This window comes from Lates calcarifer, linkage group LG17, assembly GCF_001640805.2.
Source record: "Lates calcarifer isolate ASB-BC8 linkage group LG17, TLL_Latcal_v3, whole genome shotgun sequence".
Lineage (NCBI taxonomy): Eukaryota > Metazoa > Chordata > Actinopteri > Centropomidae > Lates > Lates calcarifer.
The window spans coordinates 23,208,647-23,220,679 of NC_066849.1; the positions used below are offsets into that span (position 1 = coordinate 23,208,647).

A 12,033-nucleotide genomic window follows, 5' to 3' on the forward strand; every position below is an offset into this window, starting at 1 on the left:
GTACTCTTTTTTTTCATAACTTTCATTTTGATCGTTGCCTCTTTAGTCATGAACACTTAATGAAGTAGAGAAATTACTTAAAGCACAGTTTCAGGGAGACCTTACCAATGTTCACTGATTTTGCAGGTATTAAAATGTTTAAAAAATATAAATGAAAATAAAGTAATTGCTGAGGGTCATTTAAGAAGTCAGTCATCTGATCTAGATCAATCAAAAACAGACTGGGGAAAAAAAACTAACAAAAAAACCCATAAGGTAGGGTAAGGTATATTTACTGAAATCTCTTATTTGCTCCATTAGAATAAAAAGCAGTGACAGTAGATAAATGTCTTGTGCTTAGAAATGCACTTAAGTCCAAAGTGGGCTCATGGTTCAGATCTAATAAAGATATTCAGTGAAACCCCATCAGTCTTGTATGTCGAAAACAGTGATGAAGGTTATTTGTGGAAAATATTTGGTGCCTCGACATCTGAGTTAAATTTCTGTATAACAAATGCTTCAAATAAATAACTTTTTGATCCAATTTTGTTTGGTCTCTGGTTTGTTTTTAGAGTTGGGAGGAGATGATGAGAGACTTGAGCTACTCAACGCATGGATATAAGTCAACACAATCACCATAAAGAGAAATAAATCATGATAAACAAGCATCAACAACATTCTTGCCTCATAGTGTATATCCATTCTCAAGATAACCAGGATTAGCATCTGATTTTCTGCACGTAAAATATAAATCCTAAAAGTTCACCTGGTTATTTAAATATTTTAACTTCTCAAGAAGAATAAGTATAATACTGTTCTATCTTCTTCAACAACATTAAAGATATGTGTGTAGTATAAAATCTATGATATACTATATTTATTTCTATGACAGAGCTCTATGTAAATCCCTTTCTGTTAGCTTAGCATGCTGGGTCTCCTTTGGAAATGTCTGACAAAAACAGATCTGCTACAAAATCTCATCCTTCTATAAACCGCTCAAAATATTTTTAAGCCAGATGGCTAGACCAGAAAAAAATAAAACATGGATGCATCATGAAAGTCACAGCTTGCCACTGTCAGAATCCACTGTTAAAGGTCACAACACACAAACCTCCAGCGCACTGACTCAACATCAAAGCTGAAACTAGAGTCAATGATCAGAGGTTCTACCTCAAAGCACCAGCAGGGAGGAGCAGAGAGACTTTGGTTCAACATCCTCTGAGTTCAAACAGTAACTCCATTCTGGCTGCTGCACCTGATCCTCACATGACTGCACCAGTAAAGTCTGATGTATGTGCAGCTTTGACACGCTGAATTATTACATAATAATAAAATATAATTATAGCTGAAAATATGACAAGGATACCAACTGTCTTACGTTGTTGATTTTCTAATTTCTGCACCTGTTCATCCACATTTAGATTTTTTTTTTTTTTGGATTTCTAAATGTCAGTTGATCCACTCTGAGTAACTCTCATGACCTTTAAGTTAACACTGCTCTCTGAGATGAAGACAACCGTTTTAAGACCTGGTAAACAGGAAAACATGGCCACCCAGGGACTTTAAATAGGCTGATGACTCAAGTGGTGGTTTGACTGGAGGCGCGCTCACGTGCTACATCACTAGCTTGGCTGTCTACCAGGGCTGAGGTCAAACTGAAACATCTCAGTGCTAAAACCATCTTTGGCCCACAGGTTGTGACAGAACAAAGAGGACGTTAGCACCGCAACACTTTCGGGGATAAGCCAGTGGGAACATGAAAGCAAGAGAAGTTCAGAACAGGCAGATTTCTGACAAGACAGAGCTCACAGGGGGAGTTAACAGCACATGAATAATTAATCTGGAAGGTCGAACAACATTATGCAGATTTCAGACACCGAGGGACAAGGACACAGAGAGACAGTGAGGACAGAAAAAGTGCAAGAGGAGGAGTGTGTGAGGGGGCACAAATACATACAGGTTTACATTGTGTACAAAATACCAAAGGCAACAGCAGCCCCCATGCAACAAGACAGAGTCTGGGCAGTGAGTTTTGTAGCCTGTAGTGGACGAGGCAGGTGGAGAAGGTGAACGCCACCTGCCTGGAACACCCCAGGTTTTAAAACAAGCATGCCCCTTAAAGTTGGCCTCTTCTCAGAAGCACATATAAGGCTTCAGGATCCAGTAGAAAAAAAGACTAATAGATACAGGAAGTAGAAAAAAAACTCTCTGAGACTACACCTCCCAGCAGCCTCTCTGGTTTTGGGTGTGGTCCCCTTGTTCTAGGAGAAGAGGAGGAGGAGCAAGCGATGTCAGACAGCGGCTGAATTTCCATCCAACAATTTTCTTCTTTAGGTTAAAAGATATTTTTATATTTAGATTGAGTTAGATTAGGGAATTTGAAGTTAACAGGTTTTGAAGCAGGCTTGAAGACTTAATTATGTTTTGCAACAACTCACAAGCAGCTTTGAATGTTTAGATTCTTTGTGGATGTCTACCTGCTAAATGATGCATCCAAATACCTACAAGTAAACTTTATTTTCAACGTTTTTTTTGTCCAACAAACCTTTTTGGAAATGCCAGTGCAAAAGCTTTCTCAATCTGCATTTTCTTTGTTCCTAGATTTCAAAAGGTCTGAGTAAAATTTGCTTGACATTTGGATGGAGACTCAGCTGCCAGGATGACAAGTACACATGGGCATCTATCTCGTTTATTATGAAAAACATCTTTGACTCCTGACATCCGTGTCTGTTCCTGCTTTGACGCCCCTGGACATTATTCAGCTGTGGCCAGCATTCAACGCTGCAACAACAGGCCAAATCAAGCAGCCAGCTACAATTGGGCTTCCAATAAATATGAGATAAATACTTTATGTATTATATAAATTGTAAATATGCTTGCTATACGTCCCCTCCAGTCACTAAGCATGTTATATAGGACTGAGTGGATATATTCCCTTACCCTATATTCCCCTATGGCAGTATCCTAGCATTAAGGCCAAATGTGGGCTGAGTCTCAATAGTTGCTCTCTTGTGGTTTCTGCTTTATTTCTTTAAAACTCAGCAGGTGAAGAAGAGGGAGAGGAGGGATGGGCAAAGGTATGCGGTAAGCAGAAGGTGGGCGAGGTGGTGAGGAGGGGTGAGAAGAGGATAAGGAAGGAGGGATAAAATCTAAACCTGCAGATTCAGCCTCAATTCTATTAGTACATAGTGTTTTTTTATATTTACAGTATAAAGCACACCTAAGCAAAGCATTTTATTTTTGTTCATTGTTTATGTTTATCCCTCTAGGAGTAAAAATTGGCTGCTGTTTGCTCAGTTGGAAGAATCTAATTGGTTGCTTCGAGCCAAGGTCAGAAAACAAATCAATCATTCCCACAGGAGGAAGTACATCTAAACTGAATCATGCATTTAGCGGTAATCTGACCCTGAAATGATGGGAATAGTTTCCCTTCTTTCAATGAAATGACCCTGACAAGAACTGAAATAGATTATTTTATGGTGCATATCCCTCCCAGTATTGTCTGATGAACACTGAACTGTAGAAATATTAAATTGTAGGGACCCAATTTATGTTCCCGAGTGGCTGAATCGGAGTTTGAAATGATCAGATGATGCACAATTATTTTTACGGCGGCCTGGTAATAAAATTACAGCCAGTAACAATTTTATGTCTCTACAGTAAGAGTACTCTTAACACTGCTGTATCCCTCAGACCTGACTGACTGTGATGATACAGTCCTCTAACTCAACCACAGATAGTCTGCAGGTTGCTGTCCAGAGGGGCAGAAAGGAGAGGGGGGAGGAACAGTGCATCCCTTGTTTGACCTGCATGCTGTCATTACCTTTGCAAACACACATACACGCACATGTACACACAGAAAGTCATGACTGAACAAACATGCGTGCCCACACAACCTGACTGTGCAAGGTCTACTGGAAAAGACTCAAACACAAAGAACAAGAATGCTACATCTTCATTACTGATCTGATCAATACGTGTCCCAAGCTGTTTTGGGGAGTATTGATTACTCAGCAGAAAGGGCTGATCAGGTCAATTAATCAATGACCCCACGGAGTCACTGCGATTCAGGTAAAAAGACACAATAACACTGAAACTGCAGACTGAGCAGACCAGGAAACTGTGAACTCAGCTTACCCATCTTTAAAGCTGCACTAGGCAAAATATTGAATGAGAAAAAAAAATCAAGTTGTCAATGTTTTATCATCCTTTGTCACAAAGTTGAGCTGCAGCAAAGAAGAAATGTTATCTGCACTCACTGAGAGCTCCCTTTGTGCAGTAAACTGACATCATGTTTCATTATTTTCACCTCTCATGGCTACCAAGATGCAAAATTGCCAAGTGCAGCTTGAAAGCTAAGTGGCAACAATGTCCCACTTAGGAAGCACTTTCACATCTCTTCAAACGCAGGTTAATAGCAGAGATGCGCACACCCACATTTGGTGTTTGGATCATACAGTATTCGACTTGCTAACCAGTGTCTGGTGGAGAAGCCCTCCAATGAACAAGAGGAACTACTGCACAACAAAGAAGTCTACTTAAAGCTATTAAGTCAAACATATAGACACTGGTGTCATCTCTTAAAGTGCATTACAGATACACAGTTTTCCTTGAAAACTGGCTAATCAGACTGACTCCCATTTGGACACCAGTCTTTGATTTTAAGGGAGTATTGGACAGAAACAAAGGAGAAAGACAGAACAACAGATCATAGCATAGATGATTAGGACAAAGACATATGGGCTAATAAACAGACCCACCCTAATCTGGGGCTACACAGACAAGACAGATTACATACTGTGGTGTAATATTGAGACCTGTTGGGTGCCTGTAAATCACAGCAGGTCTCCATTCTACAGGTCTTAATACGATTAATGGGACCCAAATCCTCCCTGGTTAGGCTGCCAAACATCCACATCTGCATGCTGTGTAGAAGGCATGGCCACCAAAATCCATTCAGTCACTAGTCTCTATGGTTTTGGTTACAAGGTGTACTGATATACTTCTGATAGTGCACTACAGTGGAAATGATTTAAAGCACATCTTTCTGTCGGGTTTATCAAAAATGTCCAGACTCTCCCAACACAGACTTTGATGGAAATAAGAAACTCATGGTGTAGTCCATGATGGCTTGATCCACACATCTTCAGCCTCTAAGTCCTCCTTCAGCTGCTTTCCCAAAGTCCTGCTAAGCCACACCCTTAAACCAGTCTCTATGACCATCTGAGACCCGGCTCCCCCACAGCTGCATGCTCAACTTTTTATGAATCGTAACAAAAAAGACTTACAGTAGAGGTGTAGCCATATTATGTGATATAGCAGTCAGGACTGCAGCCCAAATTTTTGAAACCGAGAGGTGGTGACAGTTCATCAAGATTCATAATCACTGTTTGTGGTCGTCGATGTCTTCCCCACCTGTTGTTGCTGGCGTGGCAATGGTTGCCGCTGGCCTGGCACTGCCCGGTCATTTGCTCCAGGAAGCGGGCCAGGCGGGAACAGCCGCTCTGCCCATGTTGGTAGCAGCACAGGGACTCCATACAGCTGAGGGTCTGCGCCTGGGGGGCTGATAGAGACTGGAGGAAGGTGAAGACGGTGGCAAGAAAGAAGAAGAAAAACAGCAAGAAAGGGTGATGTGAAAAGTTGGAGAGTGGCATAGGTCGGGAAAACAGAAAAGAGGACAGAGAGGAGGACAAATTGACAAGAAGCAAAAGAGAGGGAAAGAGGGAGAAGTGAGTGGACAAAGAGAAGAAAAGAGCAGAAATTAATACCAACACAACACAGGCTGGCTGTCATGTTCTGACAGAATAGTATGGTCGACTGGAGGATGACATATTGCATGCTGTCACAAGAACAATGATGTACAGGGAAAACATTTCAAACATGCTACACAAGGGGCTGAAATGTTGCAAATAAATACATAAATCATAAAACCAGTAAACAAAAAATAATGAAAAAAGCCTTCTTTTAGTTCCTGAGAAAAACTTTTTTTTCTGTCAGATTTCAAAACACAAGACATCCCAGGGACAAAGAGCTGCTGACAATAATATACAACTCCCACTGTACTCATATAATGCTATAAAGCTTTGGATTGATCTGATTTTATTCCTCTGCGATGGGTCAGGATGAGCCTACACAGTATTATAATGTGAATTCAGAGGACTCCTTCAAGCGAGATGAACTGTGTCTCTTTGTTGGAGCTCAAATCTTTATACCAGACTGTCAAATCGATGATGGATCACTCAGCATCTAATCCACATCCCACAGCACAAACTAACCATGATCCAAGGCCTGCTGGTCAGATTCACAGGCAGTAATACAGGCCAAGCTCTTATTCCTCAACTTTCCTGCCCTTAAAATGATACTTTATTAGGTTTAATGTGGCGCTTAAGAATCTACTCTTTGCACAGATTGTATGACTTCATGTCTCGGGATTATATTTAATAATATATGTAGTATTCTTAAATCAAAGATCTAAGAAATCCAGCCTTTTTCTGTTTCAATGCAAGAACTGAAAGCTCCACAGTGATCAGAAAGTGTTGTCAACATCTATTCAGATCTTTTTCCTTTCATATAAGTGAAAATCAATGCAAAATATTGTCTGTACTGATGTAGAAGTTGACACACAGCGCACAGAAAACTCTCACTGCTTCAATAATAAGACTGAAATTGGTAGGCAAAGCTGAATGACGCTGCTGCCTAGAAACTTGTGGGATCAGGTGTCTCTGTTGATCTGAGTCAGCACCCAAGAGAGAGAGGGGGGGGAGTCAGTGTGTGAGGGAAAGGAGAAAGTGAAGAGCAGAGACAAAGACAAAACAGAGACAGGGAGTGAGGTTACACTCATGTGGTTTGCATCCTGAACCCTCCTTTCTACAGCGTAATTATAGATAAACCACAGAGTAAATTTAATGACCGACCTGGTTAGTCCATAAAGCTTCAGTTTCTACTTTTTGTTATTGATAATAACAAGCATTATTTGTTTCTAAAGACCAAAAATTTAACCCTGGGGTGCAGCAACATACAGTGTAATTCTCCCTATTTCTGTGCTGCTGAGAGTCAAGTTTTGTCTCATCAGATATTTTAAAAATGTGATTTTGTAGGAAACAATTTCTAAACGTTCATATTTTATCATTTGATGTCGTCTCTGATGTAGCCCAAATTTTTCCTATTTTGTGACTGAATGTGTGACCCATGTATTCCACGTTGCTTTAGCTAGTTTAGTTACATTTCTCTGCAGCAGAAATTGGAGACACCGCTGGTGTGAAACCAAACTTCTGCTTCTTGGCTTGCAACAGGAACACAGGCAGGACAAAGCTGAATATGAATTGTGCTGGCAGTGTCAGGTGTCCCTTGATAATACATGCATGGTTTTTCCTCTTCCTCTATCAGTGCATATTGCCTTTTTCTTTTCTGAAAACAAATTTATTCTTGTTACTGCAACACCAGAAACAACACTTAATCCCTTCCATAGCAAAGAGAAAAGATGAGGTGGAATGTGATTATTCCCAACACACATGGAGTCTAAACCACAGAAAAAGGCAGTAACAAAAGCCAAGTCACAGCTGTAGCCACAGATGCCGTTGTATCCTAGACTGGTGTTTATTTGTTGGTGAGGTGTCCTTGGTGTTTCTAAGACGGTATGATCACATGGGTGATAAACACTGTTTCCATTATGTCTAAGATGACTGATCTACCTCACTCTAACCGACGAACCATTACAGCAACAACAGACACAGCAATCAGTCACTACAGAGCTCAGATACTGCACTTCTCATGTTAGAATAAAAGTTTTCCATCAGTGCGGTTGATGAGAGACATGAACAAGAGAGGAAGTACTAGCCACTTCACCACTTCACTGTTCCTGAGGAACTATTTGGTGCCATTACTTTTTCAGTTCTAGAGAGGCAGCAGCAAAATGATGTCCAGAGTTAAACCCAGGCCAAACCATATGATTAATAGTTCTCTTGCAAACTGAGGTTTTCTGAGAAATGGATGCCAGAATCTAAGGCTTTGTCATAAACTGACCGTGGCCTCAGTGACAGCTATATGTGTGACATCACCTCCCTGGCTGATTTACTGTTGTAGCTAGAGTTCAGCTACAATTCATGTTTGTTGTCCTTTTATTTAGCACACAATGTTGGTTTACAAAACTAAAAGTGCAGAGTGTCTTTGGTAATATCTTCCTGGTGACAGCACACAACAATGTAATAATCTTGGGTTTATAGTTTGATATATGGCACTGAAAAAGCACACTGTACGTAGAGAAAATAAAACACTTGAAAGTCTTAAATTATAGAGAAAAAGCAGAGAGAACTCATAAAAAAGAAGTTACAAATCTTACTTGAAATGCAAAAGGGATTTTACGAGATATCAAATACTTACAAGCTGACAATGAGACACCATTCAAGCATCAATATGGAGTAACATTACCAAATATGGTGGGAGTAGATGGCTGAATGAAAACACAGCGAAGACAATGCAGCATGCCAACAGCATTCTCTCTCTCTCTCTCTTTCTCTGACCTCTGAACCCAGATCTGATCAATAACATTGAATAACATTGCTGAATTGAGACTGGGTTAGGAAGAGGATAGGGGCGATGATGATTGGGTAAGGAGGACAGGGTCTGTGATTAAGGATGAGGTTATTCATGCAAGGCTAGGGATGGATGCAGTTGATCATGATTGTGTTGTGTGGGGAAACAGTTGTGTCATTCATATAGGACATGAGACCAACAGACACACACAGAGGAACAGTATTTCTACATATGAAATAAAAAGGGCAGTGTGGGGGGCAGTTGTGACATACAGCCATGGGAGAATGACCAAGGTGCGGGTTGTTTTAACCAAGCATAAGGGTGTATGTGGTTGACTGCAGCTGTTAGGGGGTGCATAGGGTTGGTTGGTCCTCAGGTGAGGCCATAATGCCGGGGCAGCAACAGTACGAGGAAGGGGGGACGGACGATGGGAGTGAAGTACATGTATGGTACTACCTAGGGGAGCAGGGGTCTGGGCCGGGGGTAGCAGGGGGAGGATAAGCAGCTAGCAGGTGCCAATTGTCCTCCCCTGGGCTCCGCTGGGCTTTAACAGGGTCATATTCTGGGCCGACTGAACCCTCACCCTTTTCCATCTGAAGGACACAAGATGCTTACAGTGAGCCCTGTTGGCTAGTAGTCAAACAGCTCAACCATCAGTCAGCCAGGTGGACTGTTGGTAGGTCAGACATCAACATAGCAGCATAACAAGTAAAGCCAGCCTTTTAACTAACCAATCACACTGCAAAAAAATATCCACTAGTTTTGTTGAGGATAACGGCATCGGATTGATCCTTGTACTTACTTGTTTTGGGTATTTTCTAAAAGCTACTGAATGTTAAAACTCAATTTTGAGTTAATTTTCATTCCACAGAGATCTGAAGTTGGTCTCATACCAGCTAGCATTTCCTTACAGTTTTTGAACAAATCGTATGATTTTTAAGACTCAACACGAGACTAAACAACCAAAGTTAAGGTGGATATATTTTTTTCAGTGCTGCTGATTTACCAACCAGTCAGTCAGTTAGTAAGCAAGTGGTCAGTCTGTCAATGTCAGTCCAGGCTGCACTGTAGGGAGGCGGTCAACTGAGGATATTTCTGACCCTCACTCTACAGTGTGCTCTAATACATGTCTACATATCATCCTGGTGAGCTTTTTAAAGCCCTTCACAAGTGACCTCCACAACAATCTTCAACACAGTAACAGAGCTGAAAGCAAGCAGCTGCTTCCTGCTTTTTGCAGCAAGACACCAATGTGGTCTTTTCCTCTGCTGCAGACCTGAACCTCATTTTAACTGGGACTGTGAGATAATCATAAATTTCTACTTGGGAAGAGGTCTTCCAGAAAATCTGAGTGGTCTGATGAGGTCACTGGAGGAGGGCTGTAATTTCTCACAAAAGCAGAGACAATTGAACACACTGGTAAGAATGCCGCTAAGCTCTGAAAGAGCTGTAAAGTTGAGCAACGAATGAGCAGAAAGAAGCTGCAGGCATACAAAGTGTCTCAAGGGAAAAAGATCCTTCTAGTGCAGATAAGAACAAATCTATTAGTATCCAAACCAATTAACCTGCTGCTGAATCTATCAGAGCTACAGAGTCGGCAAACAACATGAAACCCAGGAGAGCCCTCTGGGTTCTTTTGTGATTAACTCCCTCTAATCTAATTAGGAAAAAAAAGACAGAAAGATACTGAAATTCCTTCAACAGATCTGAATAAACTGCATTGCATATACAGCATATTAACATCAATACACCCTTTTCAACCCAATGAGACCATCTTGTGTAGTTCTATCAATTCAACAAACAAATTACTCACACTAACGAAATAGGATCTATTTTGCATGATGTGCTTTGAGCCCTCCCTTGCCATAATGCAAAGGATTTTTATGATCTGCAAGTCTACAGTTTGTTTCTGCTCATAAAGTTTGTGGGATGGAACCTACATAAATATTATTAGTACGTTGGAATACACACTTAGTTGCCAGTTTATTAGGTACACCTAGCCAAAACCAACCACCCTCTCATAAATCCTACCGTCACAAATATTCTTATGTTCAGTTCTTGATGAAGACACACCACAAACTACAACATGACCATACAGTTGCATCAAGCTGAAGGTAAGATTTACTATATTAGACTCCACTGGTTTTTTCAAGGTGTATAAACAGGCAACTAAAAGTAATGTAAACCATTAGAAACAATAAACATAGCCTATTTTTTAAAATATGGTAGCAACATTCCCAAGCAAGTGCCTCACAACCATACAAACTAGCTTTCTATACATAATCGTAGAGATAAAGATATGCATGCAGCAAAAATAGCTTTTAAATGAGTCTAAAATGCAATACAATGATCTTGGACAGTTCAATATAAGCAAAATTACAGACGAGAAAAAAGTAAAATTTGTTGACGTTCACTTGTCTAGACTTTCCAAGATCAAGGAATTATTTTTGGCTTATGGTCTTTCCCCTTCACCAAAGAGAGCTCACACTATTGTTAGAATTTCCCTCACAGGCTGTTTATAGTGATATCTGTTATGACAGCACAAGATCTTCAAGTCATCAGTCTAAAATAGCTGTGACAATAACACAGCTGTCTGTCATGCTTCTAACAGGACAGCATCATGCTGCTGTGTGAGGCAGCCCAGACCAGTCCAAGAGTCTGTCATGCAGCTGTGGTGGGATTGTCGGTCTTGTTCTGTGGGTCTGCTGAAACCATGCAGGTGGACAACCCTGAGGTGGGGAGGCTGTTCTCAAGTGGTGAAACCAGTCTGAGGGCGTTCGGCTGGGAATACATCAAGAAGATGGACATGCTGTAGATAAAAGGGGTGGTTTGATGGGCTGCACCATGCGACTGATTGATGTGTCATTTTAAAATGAGCGTGGCATGCCAGACTGTGGCTGTATGACAAGACCATTAGCTGATGGCCAGGAGGCAGGTCTGACCAGGTGCTCTGATAATGCAGATGCAGAACATTACAGTCTGAGATTATGACTCAAGATCCCAAATAGCAGTATAATTAGTGCCAGGGGAACAGTCAAAATTAAGTCAATGAGGATTTCACATTCATTCATTCACTCATTCATTCGTCTCTTCATGCAGTGGGGGGAGTAATGAGAGTATCATGCTATAGCAGGCAGGAAGTGGTGGAGGTCTGAGAACACATTCTTTATGTCAGCCTTTCACTAAAATGCAACACATGCAGCAGCAGAAATACTTTATGTCACATTCTTCTGCACTGTCTCGGACCCCAAAAAGCCCTAAATACATGTTTAACTCCCAATCACAGAGAATGCTGATTGGCTTGTCCAGGGCATGCAGTCACAGACATGAAACAAAAGGCGAGTTCCAACACTAACAGCACACATCACAGCAGTAAGCGCACTGCCAGTGTTAGAAACAGGCCTAAGTAGGACTACATCAAGTCCAGACCTGGGAGAAAGAACATTTCAGTATTGTATGAATGCTCATAAAGAGGAGTGCTTATTTCATACAGCAATGTTTCTACATTTTAGGAATACTCTC

General features: G+C 41.0%; 1 protein-coding gene across 3 annotated transcripts in view; it reads right to left on the reverse strand.

Moving 5' to 3' along the window:
* Positions 1–12,033, reverse strand: part of atp11b (ATPase phospholipid transporting 11B (putative)) — a 58,052-nt gene that overhangs the window by 11,182 nt on the left and 34,837 nt on the right. For all 3 annotated transcript variants that reach the window (XM_051077376.1, XM_051077377.1, XM_018687193.2), the window contains exon 29: positions 5,395–5,552. In XM_051077376.1, coding sequence (XP_050933333.1) covers positions 5,395–5,552 — 158 coding nt within the window. The remainder of the gene's footprint in view (positions 1–5,394; positions 5,553–12,033) is intronic.